The sequence below is a fragment of the Mobula hypostoma genome, chromosome 9 (genome assembly GCF_963921235.1).
Source record: "Mobula hypostoma chromosome 9, sMobHyp1.1, whole genome shotgun sequence".
NCBI classification, from domain to species: Eukaryota; Metazoa; Chordata; class Chondrichthyes; order Myliobatiformes; family Myliobatidae; genus Mobula; species Mobula hypostoma.
Window position 1 is genome coordinate 53,018,179 of NC_086105.1, and position 22,321 is coordinate 53,040,499.

At 44.2% G+C, this 22,321-nt stretch overlaps 1 protein-coding gene across 1 annotated transcript in view; it reads right to left on the reverse strand.

The window, feature by feature from the left end:
- The window catches only part of tmem178bb (transmembrane protein 178Bb), a 379,683-nt gene that overhangs the window by 56,609 nt on the left and 300,753 nt on the right, over nt 1-22,321 (reverse strand). The window contains exon 3 of the mRNA XM_063059696.1: nt 5,033-5,170. Coding sequence (XP_062915766.1) covers nt 5,033-5,170 — 138 coding nt within the window. The remainder of the gene's footprint in view (nt 1-5,032; nt 5,171-22,321) is intronic.

Genomic DNA, 22,321 nt, shown 5'->3' on the forward strand with positions numbered 1-22,321 from the left:
TAACTGCAGACACCAGCACGTCACCTCTCCTGCTTTATATCCATACAGTGGGTTTCCAGCCATCATTGCCTCATCCCCTCATTTTACCTTTAGACCTTAAAGGCCAGCAGCGGCACAGAAGCATGGCGGTTAGCGTAACGCATCACTGCGCCAGCGATCGGGGTTCAATTCCCACCACTATCTATAAGTAGTTTGTACGTTCTCCCCCATGTCCGCACGGCTCTCTCCTGGGTGCTCCATTTTGCTCCCACAGTCCAAAGGCGTGAGGGTCAGGGTTAATAATTTGTGAGCATGGTAAGTTAGCGCTGGAAGCGTGCTGACACTTTCGGGCTGCCCCCAGGGCATCCTTGGAGTGTGTTGATGGTTGATGCAAAAGCAACACATTTCACTGTATGTTTCAATGTTTCGATCTACATGTAACAAATAAGGCTAATCATTATCTTTATCTTTTTCACAGACTGCACATTGAGTCCCTGTGGTGTAAAGGATTCCAATTCTCCACCTCTGACATTACTCTCTCCAATGAACATAAAATTCATTACTGGATGGATTTTTTAAATCTCCAAACATCTTTCCAAACATTGATATTATCTACTGTTAGCATCGGGCACCTGAAGAACAGACAATAGATTTATCCATAATCCTTCAGGGAAAATGAAAATGTGGTTTCAGCAGATTGTGATACTGAATCTGAGAGACTTCAGCCAATGTCACCATCTTAATGATTTTTTCACCTCCAGTGGATGCTACAAGAACATTAAAAGGCAATTAAATCTGTATCATGGGCCTACATGAGAGACAGAATATGCCAAAGAGGGAGTTAAAAGAGAATAGCCTGTGTTGATTGAGTCCTCATTTATAAGCCCGAATGTCATAGAATCACAGTTATATAGCACAGAAACAGGCCCTTCAGCCCAACTTGTCTGTACTGACCAAGGCACCGAGCTGAGGTAGTCCCATTTGCCCATGTTTGGCCAATATCCCTCCAAAACCTTTCCTATCCATAACGGAGGAGGAGGAGGAGAAGATGGCGGCGTGACGCAGTGCGTGCGGCCTCTCCGGTGAATGATATCCATAATCTGTCAAGTGGGGACCGTGCACAATTCTGATTTGATGGAGACAGACGTGAGAGTACAGAGGAACACCTGGAGAAACTTCTGAAATGCCCGCTTCGCTGCCACTGCTACTGTGTGGTAACCGGAATCTCCGGAGCAGAAGGCCCCGAATCCTCGGCTTTGCTTGTTTCGGTGGCCGGGGCTAGGTTGAAGGTGCTCGGCAGAGGATGGAGCTCGGGAGGCGGTATCGGAGGGGCTGGTTGGAAGCTCGAAGTTTTCGGACAGATGGACTCGGTGTCGGCTGTGGTCGGCTGCTTCTAAGGCATCAGCAGTTGTTGGTGCCTTGGAGGTTTATGGCAGGGAGTTTCTCCCTTCTGCCGCCTGCTATCGGGGACTCGGGAGTCGATCACCTCGGGACTTAGACTTTTTTTTTAACCATGCCCATGGTCTGTTCTTTATCAAATTATGGTATTGTTTTGCACTGCTGTAACTATATGTTATAATTATGTGGTTATGTCAGTGTTAGTCTTTGGTTTGTGCTGTTTTCTGTGATATCACTCTGGAGGAACATTATATCATTTCCTAATGCATGTATGCATTTCTAAATTACAATAAAAGACTGAGTGTTCTCATAAACTAATCTAATCTTACATGTCAAAATGTCTATTAAGTGCAGTCATTATACCTGCCTCTATCACTTCCTTTTGTAGCCTGTTCCATATATTGTACCTTTCAGCCTCTGTGAGAAACTTGCCCCTCAGGTCCCCATTAAATCCCCCCCCCTCACCTTTATACCCTTTAGCTTTAGTCTTCACTGTCCTTGATTGTGACCAAACACCTTATCTACACCCCTCATGATATTATAAAAGTCTATAAGGTCACCCCCCTCGGCCTCCATCGTTCAAGGGAAAACAGACCCAGCCTGTCCAGTCTTTTGGTATAACTCAAGCCCTCCAGTACTGGTAACATCCTCGTGAATCTTTCCCTCACCCTCTCGAGCTTAATCACATCGTACAGTCACCAGAACTGCACAATACAATGTCATAATTCTTTCTGAGGCTCCTGTCTCCATAAATTATATTCAGAACATCAAACACAAAACAGTACAGGCCCTTCAGCCCTTAATGATGTGCTGACCATTTAAACTACTCCAAGATCAATCTAACCCTTCCCTCCCACACAGCCCTCCATTTTTCATTCATCCATGTGCCTATCTGAGAGTCTCTAAAATGTCCCTAACCACCCCGGCAGCAAATTCCGTACACCCACCACTCTGTGTGTAAAAAAACCTACCTCTGATTCTCGCTATACCCTCCTCCAATCAACTTCAAAGTATGTCCAAAAGCGCTGGCTGTCCACACTATTTATGCCTCTTGTCATCTTGTACGCCTCTATCAAGTCTCCTCTCACCCTCCTTCATTCCAAAGAGAAAGGCCCTAGCTCACTCAACCTTTCCTCATATCTAATCCAGGCAGCATTTTGGTAAATCTCTGCACCCTCTCTAAAGCTTCCACATCCTTCCTATAAAGAGGCGACTAGAAATGAACACAATACTCCAAGTGTGGTCTAACTAGGGTTTTATAGAACTGCGACATTATCCTGAGGCTCTTGTACTCAGCCCCCTGACTAATTAAAGCCAACACACCATCCTATCAATTTTTGCGGCAAAACCTCGAGTTACCCAGGTATATCACAGTTCCTCCCTCCTGGAGGCAGGGGCTGCCTTGGTGCTCAGTTCCAGCTATTCAACAGGTTTGCAGCAGAGTGATCGGAACTGGATAGTGGCATGCATTTCCAGGCAGTGAAATTAATATATTAGCATTGGGCTTGTTTCTTGAAATTAGGACACTGGTGAATCACGCTGAGAAATTATGGCCTGGATGTGAGATCGGAACCTTAATTGTGGCATGTGCATTTGGATGGCGTGTTTCTATCAGAATCAAGGGCCATGGGCTTATATTGGGAGGGTATCTGCATGTTTCTACTCTGGCGGATTGGAAATGGTATGATTTTATTGCCATCCAAAAGATGTTATCTGGGTCCTCAAGCTGGTATCTGGGCTGGAAGGTTGGCACCTGTGTGCTGCTTGGCATCTGTGGTTGGAATATAGTGGGGGGAGGGGAGCTTGGTGTCTGAGGTGAACATCTGGCACTGAGTGTGTCTGGGGCAGGTTTATGGTGCGGGGGTTGGTGCCTGGGCTTGGTATTTGGTACTGAGTTGGCATTTGGGTCTTGTATCAGGGTTTTGGAGTTGGTATCTGAGAATGGTGTCTGGGCTTTGTATCTGACTTCTGTGATTGGTATCTGGGGTTCATATTTGGTGCTGCAATGGAATTTGGGGTTAGTATTTAGGATTGTTATTTGGTATTCATCTGGGCTGGTTTCTAGGACTGAATTCTGGGACTGATGTCTGGGGTATGTCTGAGACTCGTGTCTTGGGTTGGCATCTGGGATTGGCGTCTGGGCCTGGTGTCTGGGGTGCCTTTGCATTAGGATTAGGATGTTAGACTGTTGAGTGATTTCTGCATCCTTCAGTTCTGGATATTTCCTTGAAAAAGCCTATTTATTGTAATGCCTTGGTAAAGGTTTAACTGCGAATGTTGTAGGGTATTTCATGTAATGGTCTTCCTGTAGAAGCAGTGTTTGGGTTACTGTTAAAGCTAGGGGATGCTTAGGAATGTGGGTCATCCAATCAGGAGAGTGGAACGGGGAGAAGGTTCTAGAGAAGGCTGGAGAAGTGGCTTTTGTGACTGACACCGGTGTGGGACTTTGTCTTTGTTTGGTGGGAAATGAAGTGAGAAGACACTGTAGAGAACCAGTCATAGGATTTGATCCGGCGGGAAAACATGATTCGATGGAGGCAAGGCACGAAGATCTACTGAGGATTGGCGAAAATGGTTTTTGGAAGATTTGAGCTCTAGAAATTTGTGTGCACATTTGATTGCTTAATCATAATGGGCCCTCTTTGTTTTTTTCTTTCTTTTCCTTACTAACTCTTCGGTTAATTTAATGTTCATAAATATACTTCTTTATAATTTTATGCAGTGTACAATTTGTTATTGCATGCCGATGGGCTATTGCAGGGGCAGTAAATCACACAGCATTTACACAAACTGGGGTTTGGGTGGGCAAGACATCTCAATCTCACGGATCTGGCGGGGACCAAAGTCATATGCACCCTAGACGTGCAAAGCTGGAGAAAGGTGGGTTTTCTCGATCTTGAGGCTGTTAGTGAGGGGCTAACAAGCCATTTCTAGAGACACCCAGTAAGAAGGGTTTTCAGATATTATCTGCCCTGGATAATAGAAATAGCGGTTTCCAGATAACGTCACCCCATTAGCCCTTGACTGATGAAACTATTCTCCAATTGCTACCTTTCAGCTTGCAGTCGTTCCTCCAGGACTGAACTGCACTTTTATTTTACATTTAATTTCAGGAGCTGGCACCGATGATAAGGGCCCCTGAGAACTACTAGGTTCACCTCTAGAGTCTCAACCACTTCTGATGAAAGGCCATTGGGTGTTAGCCCAAGACGTGGACTGTTCATTCTCTTCCATAGATGCTGCCTGATCTGCTGAGTTCCTCTAGCATTTTGTGTGCATTGCTCAAGACTTGCAGTATTTCTGAATCTCATGTGTTTAAGAGGAATCCTATCCTTGGTCAGATGAGGGGTTTGTGGGAGAACGATGGGGTATGATGTGAGGAGGTGATGGGGTGTGGGGTTGACTAGGAGGGGTGATGAGTCAGTCCTGATGAAGGGTCTTGGCCCAAAACAGCAACTGTTAATCCCCCTCTGTAGATGCTGCTTGACATGCTGAGTTCCAGCATCTGCAGAATCTGGAATAATAACTGCTTCCCTTTCCTCAGATACTGTCTGACTTGCCGAATGCTTCCAGAATGTTCTGTCAAGTTTACATCACCGGCAGTAACCTTGCCTTTGGACACGACCCGAAGGCACGGATGGATGGACATCCTTACCTCCCATGAGGAACAGTAAGCCAGCCACATACTGCATCAGTCCCCGATCCCAACAGCAGCCAAGGATCCCGATAATCCAGCCAAAAAGGATGATAGCAACTGCCATTCCCATAAATCCAGCTGTCATCCGGCGGAGATCTGTAGAAGGAAAAAAAAGAGAAGGCAAAGCTCATTAATCTTTACAGGGAAAATATCCTTTCTCCAGCGGCTGATGTCTACTGTAATAAAACACCTGCTTAGACAATTGTTGTACCTGTCCTTAAAGAACTGTACAGTAGGGAAACAGGCCCTTTAGCCCAACATGTCTATGCTGACCCTTTAGTACTTATCTCTACCAGTCCCACTTACCTGCATTTAGTTTGTAGAATTTAGAACTGGTCCTGAAAGAATGGGCTTGTCACACAGAGAGCAAACGCAGCAAATATTGGGTTAGCAACTGACTCAGATAAAAATCAAGGAGCCTGAAATGGTAGAATCAAATCCCAAAAGCTCAGCTTGTTTGTTGTTTTCCTTCTTTTCCCTCTTTGAGTGGAGGATGTACCCACCTTGACCAGCTAGGCATATCTTCCTGCTCTGCATTTTTACACTTTTTCATCTATTTTCTCATTCATGACTGCTCCCAATCACTCGCTGACTGGATAATCTTGTCTACAGCCTATCCCCACAGCCTACCAGAGATGCCCCCTGCCTGTAGCTTAATGAATTTAGCACACTAAATGCTGGAGGAGCTCAGAAGATCAGGTAACGTCTATGGGGGGAAATGGACAGTCGATACTTTGGGCCAGGTCCCTTCGTCAGGACTCTTCATCATGAATTGACTGTTCATTTCCTCTCCATAGATGCTGCCTGACCTGCTGAGTAGATCCACATTTTGTGTGTTGCTTCAGATTTCTAGCATCTTCAGCATCTCTTGTGCCTCAGCTTAATGAGTTTCTTCTCCCTCCATCCCAGCTCTGACAAAGGGTCTACACCCTGAAATGCTAACTCGTGCTTCTCTTCCTACAGACTGGCTGACCTGCTGAGTGTTTCTATCATCAGGACAGAGAAAAGGCTGTCAAGAACTAGTTAATGAACAGTCTGACTAGTTCCCCATTGGCTGGGGAGGTGGGGTTCCCTGATGACTGATGTGTCAGATGACCAATAGCAGGGGTGTATGGGTTCAGTATTTGCAGGTGAGAGGTCGCAAGCTGAACTGGTCCAGTCAGTAATGGAAATCTTAGGCATTGGAGCATTTGGCAAGAGTTAGCCTGCAAATATGCCACCACCAGTGACTAAAACTAGGGGCATAATTTTAAGATGATTTGGAGGAAATTAAAGGGGGATTGTCAGAGGTAAGTTCTTTATATAGAGAATGGTGGGTGTGTGGAATATTTAAGTTACTGTTAGATAAGCACCTGGATGAAAGAAAATGGAGGTCTATGTGGGAGGGAAGGGTTAGATGGATCTTGGAGTAGGTTAAGAGGTCAAAGTTCAAAGTAAATGTATTATCAAAGTATGTATATGTTACTAAACACTACCTTGAGATTCATTTTCTTGCAAGTTATTCACTTTTGAACAGAGAAGTACAATAGAATTAATGAAACACTACACAAAGGCTGACTAACAACCAATGTGCAAAAAGAAGACAAACTGAGCAAAGAAAAAACAAGTAACTATAGAATATTGAGAACATGAGTTGCGGAGTCCTTGAAAGTGAATCCATTGGTTGTGGAATCAGTTCAGAGTTGAGGTGAGTGAAGTAATCCACGCTGGTTCAGGAGTCTGATGCTTGGGGGGGTAATAACTGTTCCAGAACCTGGTAGTGCGGGACCTGGAGCTTCTGTACCTCCTTCTCGAATGAAGCAGTGAGAAGAGAGCATGGTGGGGGTCCTTGAAGATGGGATGCTGTTTTCTTGTGGCAGTGTGCCTTGTAGATATGCTCAATAGTGCGGAGTGCTTTTTCTGTGATTGTCAGGCAAAATCTCAGCACAACATTGTGGGCCGAAGGGCCCGTACTCTTTTGTATATTCTACATTGGAAGTTCTGTGATGGTCTTGGGTTTGTTGACTGTGAAGTTCTAAACTCAGATGAAAACCCTAAGCCCGATTGGTCATAAATAGCCATGAGTACACTTACTAAAGGGAGATTATATTGCAGCTACCCAATCTTTAAAGACTAAGTTACTTCCCTGCTTATTCTTCATAATGAGTTTAGTTGCCAATACCCACTAATTGAGTAGAGGATCCCCTCTCCCTACCAAGGAGAAGATACTTCCAGCAAACAAAGTAGTTTAAAACTCATTTCATTTTTTTTCAGTGATGCATGTTTAAATCCAAACAGCATTCTTAAAATACATTTAAAACACACTGAAAATTTCTAACTTATACATTTCTAAATCGCAAACCATTTCTAAAATACAAAACATTCCTAAAACACAAACGATAAAGGATTTCCAAAACATAGGTACAATACTAAAAAAACATACCAAAAATGTAGACAAAAGAACCGTTCATTGCAGGAACTGAAGCTAGAGGAATGGATTCTAGTTCACTCCGTGTTTCTTTCAGGTTTCTTAATATTCCTTATCCCATTCTCAATGAGCCTGAACACTTATACCCTTTCTCTGCCACGTGGATGGCTTCACATGCATATGATATTTCCTCAGACTCCCTTCTTACACAAACGGATTTGGAGATGCAGTTCTCAGCTTTCCACTATTAATGCTGTAAACCTAACTTCCTTGAGTACATAAAACTCCCAACACATCAGCTATTTGATATGCTAAGTGATATTATCCATCAGGTCTATAAGCTTCCTTGAACTACGCAACTTATTCAGCATGTCTGTTTTGAAACAAGCTGTTCGATAGACAGTGTTAGTACCAAGTGGTCGTGCTTTCAGGAAGGTTTGACTGCATCAGGGAAGTAAACAGTAGGGGTGATATCTGGGCTGTGAAGTGAATCACTAGCCTGTAAAGTTTATTATCTCTCTCAAAATACATCATCAAGACCTATTCATGGAACAACACAGCACCACGGAAGCCCACCACTGGTTCATTTAAAGAATAACCCATTTAAAGCCGTTCCCTGCTCTTTCACTACACCATTGAAATTATGCTTCTCTTTCATATGCTACAGCTGAATTGTTGTTCAGCACTGCATCAGACAGTGTCGATCACTGCCAATCAATATGTCAATGTATGGAGGTTTTGATTTTTTAACCATTCTCTCTCCTGCTATGCCCCGCCCCCTGATTATCATGTCTCCCTCCCACCGGACACAACTTAACTTACTGACTTTGTTGAAGTAATTATTATTTTCCGTGTTTTCAGAAGCAGGAGACTGCAGGTTTAAATCTCAAGGACGAACACCTCACAGGAGCATCTCCACTGTCTACGGTTTGCCAAACCTGCTCACATCTCCGAGTGCCCTATAAGTTAACAAAAGCCACAGCCGATTTTCTTACTGTGTGATCCCTTTCATGGGAAACCTGCCCCAAAATGGTTTGCAACCAATGAATTGGTGCAAGGCTGCAATACAAGAGTTGATTTGCCACATTAACATCCCACAAAAGTTACACAATTGCAGCCAGAGCATCAGTTTTTGCTGGGTACGTACTAACCAGGACACCAGCAGACTTCTGTGTAATTTTGTGAATATCTCTGTGGGAGCCATGACCAAGAAAGCTCACCAATGCCTCTATTTCTTCAGGAGGCTAGATAAATTTGCCATATCCCCATTGACTCTTATCAATGCACCATAGAAAGGATTCTGTCTGGATGCATCACAGGTTGGTTTGGCAACTGCTCTGCATATGACCGCAAAAAAAGACTACAAAGAGTCATGGACACAGCTCAGCACATCGCAAACCAGCTTCCCATCTATGGACCCTGTCTATACTTTTTGCTGCCTCAGAAAAATAGCCAGCAAAATCAAAGACCCCACCAATGTTCCCATTAATTATTTTTTTACAGCCGGACAGACCAACCATTGCTCTGAGCATGACATTTTTACATGGCCTGAAAACTGTACAGCACTTCAAAATTATTTTTGTAATATACATACCATGAATTTTTTAAATGAATATTTAAAAATCATGTACTCTTGATTTTATTTATTAATTGAATGGTATAATGAAATTCAGTACAAGGAAAATATTTCACGTTTTGTAACTTTTTCTGTCTTTATTACAAATTCATTGTCTATGAACACTATCCAGATGAATTTCGCATCAAGATGAAAGATACATTTTAATCTTTATGAGATCATCCAAATGTTCCACTTCTAGTCTGTTTCTGGATTTACATTTGATTGAATTCTTAAGACAGATTTCATGTTCATAGTCAGCACTAGAAGCTTGAAATTTTCCAACCATGTCAACAAAAATTGACAGTTCTTCAAATTCATCGTTTCTAAGCATGTAGTTTAAAATTTCAGAAAACGTCTTAGTTGAACCCATCTTAACTTTCTCAGTAAGTTGAAACGGGTATTTTTTGAGGCAAAGCTTTTGTCGTAGTTCATAATTGTAGCTGAATACTTTTTGTCAGTCATACAACATTCTTTTCTCAGTGTTGTAAAATGTTTCAAAGTAAAGGTTGTGGTGCATTTATTATTCAGAAAATTTATGGATTGTATTCCTTAACACATAATTTCAGGGTATTTCACAATTATATTAATATAGATTTCAAAATTACGTTAACATTATATAAAAGAAAATTCCAGCTGCATAGCAACAAAGGCTATGTGCACGGGAACATTTCAGTTACTGTGCTGTGTGGCCGTGCACCTGTATAGCTCAGAGGGAACAGTGATCTCCACCCACCCCGAATTCTCTCGTCTCCCCTTTCTCATCAGGCAGAAGATACAGAAGTCTGAAAGCACACACTACCAGGCTCAAAGACAGCTTCTATCCCACTGTTATCAGATTCTTATGCAGACCTTTCGTAAAATAAGATGAAGTCTTGGTTTTACAAAATACATCATTATAATCTTGTATTTATTGTTGATCTGCACTGCATTGCTCAGTAACTTTTACACTTTATTCTGCATTGTTCCAGCTCAATGCACTCTGTAATAATCTGTATGTACAGTATGCAAGATAAGCTTTTTAATAGTAAAGCAATACCAATACTTGATTTGAAGTGTCAGACAGGAGTATAGAAAGGGATTTATCTTTTAGGGGTGTTAATATACAGTCAGAGGCTCCAGAATCGGAATCAGAATCAGGTTTATAATCATTGTCTTATATAACATGAAATATATTATTTTGCAGGAGCAGTACATGCAAAGACAGCGGAGTACTGAGGTTATGTTCACGGGTTCACGGACCATTCAGAAATCTAATGGCAGAGGGGCAAAAGCTGTTCCTGAATTGTTGTATGTGGGTCTTCGGGCTCCCGTATCTTCACCCTGATGGTAGGAATGAGAAGAGGACATGCCCCTGATGGTGATCGCCCTCTTGAGGAACCACTTCTTGAAGTTGTCTTCGGTGGTGGGGAGGGTTGTGCCCATGATGGAGCAGACTGGCGTTCCAAGTACAGTAGATTCAAAGAATCCATTTGGAAGGTGGCGGTAGGGGAATGATAGGTGAAGGTGAGGGAGGATGTCAGTGGATGAGGAGAGGGGATGAAATGAAAAGGTCCCCCCCACCCCGTCTTCTTATTCTGGCTTTTCGCTCTTCTTTCCAGTCCTAATGAAGGGTCTCAGTCCAAAACGTCAATTGCTCATTCCCATCTATAGATGGTGTCTGACTTGCTGGGTTCCTCCAGCATTTTGTGTGTGTTGCTCAAGATCTCCAGCATCTGCAGAATCTCTTGTGTTTCTGATGGAGACCTACCTTTACCTAGCTTCTGGGAGCAAGAACCTTCACCTCAACAGAAGTGGAGGGGGGGACTGAGGAGCTCACCTACCAAACGCAAATGGTTCCAAGCAGCCAAGCTGCGACTGGGGCCAGGGTCCTTTGACACTGAGACAAAATGGCACTGCCCAAGGCAAGCTGGCACTGGGCGAGCACAACTCCAGTAACAGTGATCAGGATGGAAGCCTGACCCGCCAGATACCCATGGTTCAAACACGAGGAAATCTGCAGATGCTGGAATTTCAAGCAACACACATAAAAGTTGCTGGTGAATGCAGCAGGCCAGGCAGCATCTCTAGGAAGAGGTACAGTCGATGTTTCAGGCTGAGACCCTTCGTCAAGACTAACTGAAAGAAGAGTTAGTAAGAGATTTGAAAGTGGGAGGGGGAGGGGGAGATCTGAAATGATAGGAGAAGACAGGAGGGGGAGGGATGGAGCCAAGAGCTGGACAGTTGATTGGCAAAAGGGATATGAGAGGATCATGGGACAGGAGGCCTAGGGAGAAAGAAAAGGGGGAGGGGGGGAAAAAGTCCAGAGGATGGGCAAGGGGTATAGTCAGAGGGACAGAGGTTACTTTACCAAAGTGTTTCCTGAAATTGGCTCCTCAGCCCACTGTCAATGCTAATCAGCAAGAACACACAATCCCGTGTTGTTCATTGCTATCAACTCTCCACAAATCCTCCCACCCACCTACGCACTAGGGACAACTTACAGTATGCTGACGATGATATCTGCTGTTCCGGCTGCCTTCTGTCTCCTAGTATCCATGTGAGTCTGGCTGAGTCTCCCTGATCAACATTGGCACAGTTCTGCTAACGGCGCTGTACAAATGCAAGCTGTTCTTTGTTTGCTTGCTTCTTCTGGCTACAAGCCGTCCTATATCAGTCAGTGTTTCAGCTGTGCCCAAGTCTGTCCTCCCCAGATTGCCTGAGGATTTGTGGAGAGTTGATAGGAATGAATAACAAGGGATTGTTGTTTTGTGTACCTCTCCTCGCCTTATTTTCCCACTGCTGGCTAGGATCGTCTTTCAGGAATGAATGGACTAGTAACCTTCTTCTCTCAGTATAATCCAACGTTGCTTAATTAGGGCCTTGACATTAATTAAATGCTGAATATAAAATGAGAAGTGAACTTGAATTGTCTTGCTGACAGCATTATTACATTTACAAAACCAGTGGTAATGTGATCATTCGAGTTGAGTGAGATGTTTTTCTAAGGGGTTGTCTATTGTTGGATCCTCAGCTGGCTGCAGAGGCTGATCTGGGACCCACATGTTCAGGTGCAGTGTGGGCAAGAGTACGTGGTGGCTGCGGTTAGTGGTTGTGTCTTTTGTTTGTTCAGTCTCTCCTTCCACAGCTGCCACTTTTTCCCTGCAGACCAGCGGAGGTCGTTCCCATGCAGCACAGCTCCCTATTGAACGGAATTCTTCCAGGTACATCTATCGAGTGTACTGTCTTCCCTGGTTTTAGATGTAATGTTGAATTTCTTCAGGCAAGAGAAACTAAACGAGTCTGGATAAGAAGCCAACCGGAAGCTCCGAGCCCTTTGGCCTATTTAGCTTATCCCTGTAACCCCAACTGAAGGCTGGCTCGCGCTTCCCATGGGGTCATGTGCCCAGGAATTCATTGGTAAGCCATACCAACCCCTGGGAAATGTGGCTGGGACACAGTGACTAACGTGTGGAGGTGGGCGCCAGAGCTCTTTGAACAGAGGCTGAAATGTGAGCACAGGGGCTGGACTTGGCAACCAGAATAAATCAGCCATGGTCAAATAGCAAAGCAGATTCAGTGGAGCCAAGTGGCTCCTATGTCTTATGGTCTCATTGTATTATTAGTGTGAGGTAACATTTACATTACTGGAGTGGTGTCCTGAGAATAGACCATAAGACATTGGAGCAGAATTAAGCCATTCGGCCCATCGTGTCCGCTCCACCATTCCATCATGGCTGATTTATGATCCCTCTCAACCCCTTTCTCCTGCCTTCTCCCCGTAACCTTTTGATACCATTACTAATCAAGAACCCATCAACCTCCACTTTAAATATACCCAACGACTTGGCCACAGCCATCTGGGGCGACGAATTTTGCAGATTCACCACCCTCTGGCAAAAGAATGCAAGTTCAAATCCTTCTGTGACAGTCTGAGCATTTCAACTGAACACAAAATAAAACATCAAATTGTGCAAAGTGCTGTCAATTAAAGGTGGACACGAGCCATGGGGTTTCTGTAAACCATGAATGGCGCAAAGTAGAGAGGTGTGGGTGCCCTTAACGGTCTGACTCCCATCTCACACGGCAGTGGCTGGTCCTTAACCATGCTTTGGAGAGATGCAGCTAGACACTCAGTCACATCTGTATCACAGAGTGAGTGTTTGCAGCCTGTACCACATTGAGTGAGCCCTCAACTGATGCCTGTACAGCCCAGCAGAAGCTGTTCAGTGCATCTCAGCAGTATTAACTCTATATGATGGTTATTTTCCATTCCAATGGTGCCACAGAAAACCAAAAGAGATCACCCGTGGGTCTTTATCAGCTGCTGTCTTCTCACATCTGGGAGGCCCTGAGGGTCATGGGTTCCCACTCCAGAATCCAGGTATGAGTTTCTGATCCACACTGGAACATCAACCCAAGTTGCCTTGGAGGGGGTGGTGAAACCAAACCTCAACCCTCTTAGGGAGATGAAAAGGTTTTCACACGACTGCTTCAAAGAGCTCAGTTTGAAAGGCCCACGGTCATGGCCAGCAAATGCTCATCACCACGTTCTCATGTGTAGCTCAAGATGGCAAATAATTCTTCACCACACAGAACAAGGCATTTCGGCCCATCAAGTCTATGCCAGCTCTCAGACTATCTATCCTATTCTCCCTGGGCAACACAAGCAAAATGCTGCAGGAATTCAGCATGTCAGCAAGTCATGCAGTATTTATGGAGGGGAACAAACAGGACATTCATCAGGACTCAGTCAGGACCAATTCCCCCACTTATTTTCTGTGGAACTAATTCCCTCTCATGTGCCCATTAATACCTCACTGATTCCTCTATTTCCTAACTACAATGGATGTAATTTAAAGTGACCCATTGACCAACCAACCTGTAAATCTTCGGGATGTGGTGCCCAGGGGAAACCCAAGAGATCACAGATACAACGTACAAGCTCCACACAGGCAGTGCTGGCCATCAGAATTGAACCCGGGTCTCTGGCATCACGAGGTACCAGTTGCACGTGATGTCCTTAAATCCCGAAAACAAATGAAAATAAAGACTGCAGGCAGTTCCCAGAATGGCAGTCTGGGCATCAGTGAGCTTGCCTGGGGACTTTCTCTCCTCCCTCCTCTCCAGCCTCCCCAAAGGAGGCCAGGAGGTTCCCTCCGCACCTTGGCTGTGTTCATCCTCCAACCAAGAGCACAAAGACAAATTATTGTGATTTTTTCTTTATAGCTTGAGTGACTTTGCTCTGTCTGCAGTGTCTGCACAGCATAACAAGTACTTCATTGGCCATGACCTGCTTTGTTACGTCCTGAGGAAGTGAAGGGCATTCTAGTAACACACCCTTTTTTCCCCTCTTATCTCTGCGATCTTTGCTTGCAAAGGAAAGATTAAAATGTAATTAGATGAACAATTTACGTTGAATTATAAAGTACCGTGGCACGGAAACAGGCCTTTTGGCCCATCCAGTTTATGCTGACCCAATCTTCTGCCTAGTCCATCTGCATGCATCTGGACCATAGGCCTTTGTACCTCTCTCATCCACATACTTACTGAACCTTCTCTTAAACGTTGCAACTGAACCTGCATTTATCCCCTCCACTGGCATCTTGTTCCACACTCGCACCACTCCCTAAGTGAACACATTCCCCCTCAGATTCCCCTTAAATATTTCAACTTTAACCCTCAACCTATGATGTCTACTTCTTGTCTAACCCAAGCTCAGTGGAAAAAGCCTGCCTGCATTTACCCTATCTGTATCCCTCATAATTTTATATACCTCCATAAGATCACCCCTCAGTCTCCAGTGCTCCAAGAAATAAAGTCCTAACCTATTCAGCCGTTCCCTATGACTCAAGTCTGGCAAAATCTGATGTTTGCAGATCGATCCTCAAGTCCCGGCAACATGCTTGTAAATTTTCCCTGCACTCTTTCAAGGTTATTGATATCTTTCCTGTAGGTAGGTGACCAGATCTGCACACAATATTCCAAATTCCTCACCAAGATCTTACAGAACTTCATCATAACATCCTGTACTCAGTGCTCTGATTTATGAAGGTCAACGTGCCCAAAACTCTCGTTACAATCTTATCTACCCATGACAGCACATGCAAAGAATTATGGATCTGTCTTCCCAGGTCCCTTTGTTCTATTGCACACCTCAGTGCCCTACTGTAAGTAAGTCCTACCCTACCTTGTCCTTCCAACTTGGAACACCTTGTATAGGAGGATTAATGCAGGTAATGTTAGCCTAAGTAGGACCTCTAAGCATGATGAGCAGGCAAGATATACATAAAATATTAAATAAATAGTGCAAAAAGAGCAAAAACAGGAAGAAAGCAATGTGAGGTAGCGTATGGTGGTTAACTGTCGATTCAGAAATCTAATGGCAGTGGGGAAGAAGCTGTTCCTAAAATATTGAATCTGTGTCTTCAGGCTCCTGTATCTCCTCCCTGATGGTAGCAATGAGAAGAGGGCTTGTCCTGGGTGATGGTGGTCCTTAATGATGGATGCTGCCTTTTTAGGCATCACCTTTTGAAGCTGTCTTCAGTGCTGGGGTGGCGAGTCGCCAAGATGGATCCAGCTGATGCAGATGCATGAGTAATCAATGGCGGTGGTAATGAGGCTGCTAGAGGTGTAGAGAGTGTTAATGATATTGGTTTATTATTGTCACATATACCAAGATACAGTGAAAAGCTTATCTTGCAAATACAAATGAAATTATTATGCAGTGTATTGATCTACGTAAAACAATAACAATGCAGAAAATAATGGAAAAGCAACAGGGACAGTGTGGGTAAATGATAAAGTGATCATAATGAGCTAGATTCTGAAGACAAGAGTCTGATAACAGTGGGACAGAAGCTGTCTCTGAGCCTGGTGATACATGCTTTCAGGTTTTTGTATCTTCTGCTTGATGGCAGAGGGGAGAAGAGAGAAAGTCCAGGTTGGGTGGGGTCTTTGATTACGCTGGCTGATAGCATTGTAACAGTACAGACACAGATGATTGATGTTTGAAGGAGCTGTTCCTCAAGTTCTGGCTGTTCTTCAGTCTGTTTCTGAATTGGTCAGGAGATCTCCTGGTCGGTTTGCTCCTGGGCCTGGCCAAGAAGGCCATTCACAGGCAATGGGCAGTCATGAGTTCTGCCCAAACTGCCCTCTTCTGGGGTTATACCCATGCCCATGTGTCCCCAGAAGAGAAGCATGCAGGGTGCATGGGTACAATGGGGGTTCTGGGACTGGTGGGCATCTCAGGGGTTTGAGTGTTTTCTGGACAGCAATGACCATCTGGATAGCAACGTGCACTATTGGATTAGTGTAGCACAACACTGTGGGCTGAAGGGTGTTGTACAGTTCCATGTGCTTTGGGGTTGGGAAGAGATTTTATGGTTTTTCAGAGGTGGGCAAGGACACAACAAAATGGAATATAAGGTGAAAAAATGAGGCCTGCAGTTAATGTTTAAGAAAAAAAAATGAAAAGACAGAGTATTTTTAAAATACTCTGTATTTTTAAAATGGTGATGGATTGAGAGGATCTGAGTGTCCTTGCACACAAATCACTGGAAGTTAACGAGAATGTTCAGGAAGCTGTAAGGTAGGCAAACAAAATGCTGGCCTTTATTGTGAAGAGGATCTGTCACAATCAAAGAATCTGATGCAGGGTTTACGTGCCCCTGCGGGTGGGCTACACAGCAGATTTGGCAATTGCACTCATGAATATGCATGCTTCAGCTAATTATTATTTCATTATGGCAATATTTAACTCCCGTCTTTTCGTTGTAGCACTTGTCGAGACTTGAGCAAACCACAGCAACGTTACACTGCCTGTTTGCATTCATCCTTCCCTTAGAAAGTGGACTGTCGCGTCTACTGACGCTGATGACCAGTGGTATTCATTTTATGTTTAGATATTCCTTTTAACTGCGGTGTTGGTATCTAGTTCTCTGTTTGAGGGTTTTAGTTAACGGCCCTATTTGGCCAAGCAGTTATTGTTTTCTTTTCCCTCAAAATCCTATTTGCATTAAAGTCTGTGAACTAGTGACCTGCTTCAGTGTCTCCCCCTCCCCCAACAAGAGAAGATCTACAGATGCTGGAAATCCAAAGCAACACACACAAAATGCTGGAGGAGCTCAGCAGGTCAGGCAGCATCTATGGAAAAGAGTAAACAGTCAACATTTTGGGCCAGGACCCTTCATCAGACCCGTACTCGTTGAGTTTGGGTCTGGTCTCCCTAAGGAAGGATATCCTTGTGACGGAGGGAGCACAGTGCTGGTTCATCAGACTGACACCTGCAACAGCAAAGTTGTCATATTGGGAACAATTAAGCAACTTTAAGAATTTAGAAGAATTAGAAGTGCAAAATACAAGAATCATGCAGCTGTTGGGATAGACAGGAAGTTGACATTTTCGCTGGCATGCTGTCAAAGTCTCTGACAAACCCCTACAGACGTACAGTGAAAAGCATTCTGACCAGTTGCATCACAGACTGGTGGGGGATCGCCAATGTACAGGAAGACATGAAGCTACAGAGGATGGTGTACTCAGCCGATTCCATCTTGGGTACTGCTCTCCCCACCACTGAGAGTCGATGTGTCAGGAAGTCAGCATCCATCATCAGAGGCTCCACTATCTGGGCCTCTATGCCCCTTCTCAATACTGTCATCAGAAAGAGCCTGAAGATGCACATCTCAAAGTCAACAATAGCCTCTTCTCCATTATCATCTAGTAATCAGAATCAGGATTAATATCAGTCACACATGTCATGAAATTTGTTGTTTTGCTGCAGCAGTACAGTGCAATACCTAATAATAAAAAACCTATAAATTACAATAAGTATATATAAAATATTAAATTAATAAGTAGTGTAAAGGGAGAGGAAAAAATAGTAAGGTAGTGTCCAGGGGTTCATTGTCCATTCAGAAATCTGACAGCGGGGAGGAAGAAGCTGTTCCTGGAATGTTGAGAAAAGAGAAGTGAGAAAAGGGCATGTCCAGGGTGATGGAGTTTCCTTAATGATCAATAATTCTTTTTTGGCTTTTGAAGATGTCCACAATGATGGGGAGGCTAGTACCCATGATGGGGCTGGCGGAGTTTACAACTTCACGCAGCATTTTAAATTATGTGCTGTGGTCCTTTCATACTAGATGGTGATGCAACCAGTTCGAATACTCTCTTCAGTATATCTGTAGAAATCTGTGAGTGAGGTCTCCTCAGACTGCTAATGACATATAGCCATTTCTGTGCCTTCTTTTTAATTGTATCGATATGTTGGGTCCAGGATAGATCTTCCGAGATGTTGACACCCAGGTACTTGAAACTGCTCATCCTTTCCACTTCTAATCCTTTGATGAGGACTGGTGTATGTTCGGTTGACTCCCCCTTCCTGAGGCCCCACAATCAATTCCTTGGTCTTACTGGCATTAAGAGAAAGTTTGTTGTTGCAACATCACTCAACCAGCTGATCTACCTTCCTCCTGTATGCCTCCTTGCCACCATCTTGAAATTCAGCCAACAGTACTTGTGTTGTTGGCAAATTTCTTTTCTTTCTTTTTAAATCTTTTAATTAATTTTCCAAAATTATAAACAGAATAATAATGTTGATACAGAGAGATTGGAATAATCTTATTGTTAATAAGCATACACAAAAAAGATTTCAAATAATACAAGCAACATACATCAAAGTTGCTGGTGGACGCAGCAGGCCAAGCAGCATCTGTAGGAAGAGGTGCAGTCGACGTTTCAGGCCGAGACCCTTCGTCAGGACTAACTGAAGGAAGAGTGAGTAAGGGATTTGAAAGCTGGAGGGGGAGGGGGAGATGCAAAATGATAGGAGAAGACAGGAGGTGGAGGGATAGAGCCAAGAGCTGGACAGGTGATAGGCAAAAGGGGATACGAGAGGATCATGGGACAGGAGGTCCGGGAAGAAAGAAAAGGAGGGGGGGGTGACCCAGAGGATGGGCAAGAGGTATATTCAGAGGGACAGAGGGAGAAAAAGGAGAGTGAGAGAAAGAATGTGTGCATAAAAATGAGTAACAGATGGGGTACGAGGGGGAGGTGGGGCCTTAGCGGAAGTTAGAGAAGTCGATGTTCATGCTCTCACTCTCCTTTTTCTCCCTCTGTCCCTCTGAATATACCTCTTGCCCATCTTCTGGGTCACCCCCCCCCCTGTCTTTCTTCCCGGACCTCCTGTCCCATGATCCTCTCGTATCCCCTTTTGCCTATCACCTGTCTAGCTCTCGGCTCTATCCCTCCCCCTCCTGTCTTCTCCTATCATTTTGGATCTCCCCCTCCCCCTCCAACTTTCAAATCCCTTACTCACTCTTCCTTCAGTTAGTCCTGACGAAGGGTCTCGGCCTGAAACGTCGACTGCGCCTCTTCCTACAGATGCTGCTTGGCCTGCTGCGTTCACCAGCAACTTTGATGTATGTTGCTTGAATTTCCAGCATCTGCAGAATTCCTGTTGTTTGCGTTCAAATAATACAAGTATACTAGACTTCCAAACTCATGATATAATTAATCATAAAGAAAAAAGAAATAAAAAGGGAAAAAAAACAAAGAAAACCCCCAAAAAGAAACAAAAAAAAAACTAAATATTAAGCCCCAAAAAAGCAAACGGAACAAAACGGGGCTAGACCACAATCTTAAATCGAACACGTTCAGTAATGTCGTCAACTCCGCTCCTCTATTCATATATTTTAAATCAGTAAGAAGGATTCAGAAAGGTTAAATTACATCATATGAAAATGTTGAATAAATGGTTTCCAAGTCTCTTCAAATTTAACCAAAGGATCAAAGATGTCACTTCTAATTTTTTCTAAATTTAAAATGTAATACAGTTTGGGAAAACCATTGTAATGTAGTAGGAGGATTGGTCTTTTTCCAGTTCAATAAAATGGATCTTCTGGCCATTAAAGTAACAAATGCAATCATCCGAGAGGCTGAAGATGATAAAAATGAAGAGATATTATTTCTGATCTGTATAGACTGTGGTCTCAAAGTGAGGAAGCCAAGGATCCATTTGCAGACGGAGGTACAAAGGCCTAGGTTTGGAGCATGGTGATTAGACCTGAGGGTATGATTGTGTTGAACACTGAGCTGTAATCAATAAACAGCAGCCTGATGTGGTAAATCTATTGTCCAGGTGATCTGAGACTTAGTGAAGAGCCTGTGCAATTGTATTTGCTGTAGACCTTTTGTGTTGGTAGGCAAATTACAGGTCCTTGCTTAGGCAGGAGTTGATTCTAGCCATGACCAACCTCTCAAAGCACGTCATCACGGTAGACGTGAATGCAACTGGACGATAATCACTGAGGAAGCTCACCCTGCTTGTCGTAAACACAAAATAATCTGCAGATGCTGAGGCCAAAGCAACACTCACAACACGCTGGAGGAACTCAGCAGGTCGGGCAGCATCCGTGGAAAAGATCGGTCGACGTTTCGGGCCGGAACCCTTCGTCAGGACTGAAGAGGGAAGAGGCAGAGGCCCTATAAAGAAGGTGGGGGGAGGGTGGGAAGGAGAAGGCTGGTAGGTTCCAGGTGAAAAACCAGTCAGGGGAAAGATAAAGGGGTGGGGGAAGGGAAGCAGGGAGGTGATAGGCAGGAAAGGTGAAGAAAGAATAGGGGAAAACACAATGGGTAGTAGAAGGAAGTGGAACCATGAGGGAGGTGATAGGCAGCTGGGGAAGGGGGCACTTACATGCTGGCCCATGACAATAACCATGAACTTGATCTTCACTGGGTTGTCTAGAACCAGGTGACGCTGTTTTACTGTCGAGGCTGAAGGGCTTGTTTCTGTGCTGTAGAGCTCTATATCTCTATGACTATGAGGTGTTGTCCATTTTGGTCAGAGATAGGAAGACAGAGGGCATTATCTGCCCAAGCGGATCAGCCACTGAGTGCGCTCAAGACAAAACTCTTGAGGCTTTCACACAGTAAGAGAGTTGGGGCATATGGGACGAGTCCAAGAAAGTAGCGCTGAGGGAAAAGAGCAACCGTGGTCTTGTTGAACGGTGGAGCAAGGAATGAGGGGCTGAATGGCCTTCTGTATCAATTTCTCAATTTCCAACCCCCCCCTACTCATCATCCTCCTCGCCACTGAATAACGATAGTGGCGTCCCAACAACGGAGTAGTGATTGGACTCAAGTTCAAAGTAAATTTATTACCAAAGTACATATATGTCACCGTATATTTCCCAGAAATTCATTTTCTTTCAGGCATTCACTGTAGAACAAAGGAACACAATAGAATCAATGAAAAACTACGCACAAAGACTGACAAACAACCAATGTGCAAAATAAGTCAAGCTGTGCAAACACACAAAAAATAATAAATAAACAAAAAGCAAACAAACAAACAAACAAACAAATAAATAATTGAGAACATGAGTTGTGGAGCCCTTGAAAGTGGGCCTGTAGGTTGTGGAATCAGCTCAGTGTTGGGGTGAGTGAAGTTATCCACATTGGTTCAGGAGCCTAATGATAAAAGACTCTGTCTTTTAAACAGTGATCGTTGCCTGGCACGTGCAGTGCCAGTGTTATTTGCCACGTCAGCCCGTAGCTCTTGGTTTCCCTAAGGAGCAATGTGATTCTGACTCCCTTTACTGGAACCACAATGCCTTCAGCCTCTCCCAGACAGAGTCGCATCTGAGGATGTGACCACTTTCCCTTTCCCTGCTCAACCTCCCGCACCCAGCCCCCATCAGTCCATGGCGCTCGGTGGGCCACCAGCTTGTCAGGGACTCAGTAGATGGCAAGGAACTGGGACATCAGCTCTAGGCCACAGCATAAAGTATCCTCTCATGCTCTCAGTTCTTATAAAGGGTTTCTTCCCAAAACATCAGCTCTTTATTCTTCTGCATAGATGCTGGCTGACCTGCTGAGTTCCTCAGCAGTTTATGTGTTAACCTCTGCGGGACACGTGAAGACACTCTTTGCTCATGGATTTAAGGGTCTCCAGCCAATGCCATAAGTCCATAAGACATAGGAGCAGAATTAGGCCATTTGGCGCATCGAATCCGCTCCGCAATTCAGTCATGGCTGATCCTTTCTCCCCTCCTCAGCCTCATACCCCGGCCTTCTCCCTGTAACCTTTAATGCCTTGGCCAATCAAGAACTTATCAATCCCCACCTTAAATACACCCAATGATCTGGCCTCCACAGCTGCCTACGGTAAAGAATTCCACAAATTCTCCCCCCTCTGGCTAAAGAAATTTCTCCATCTATCCTGGGGCCGTGTCCTCCACCATGTGTC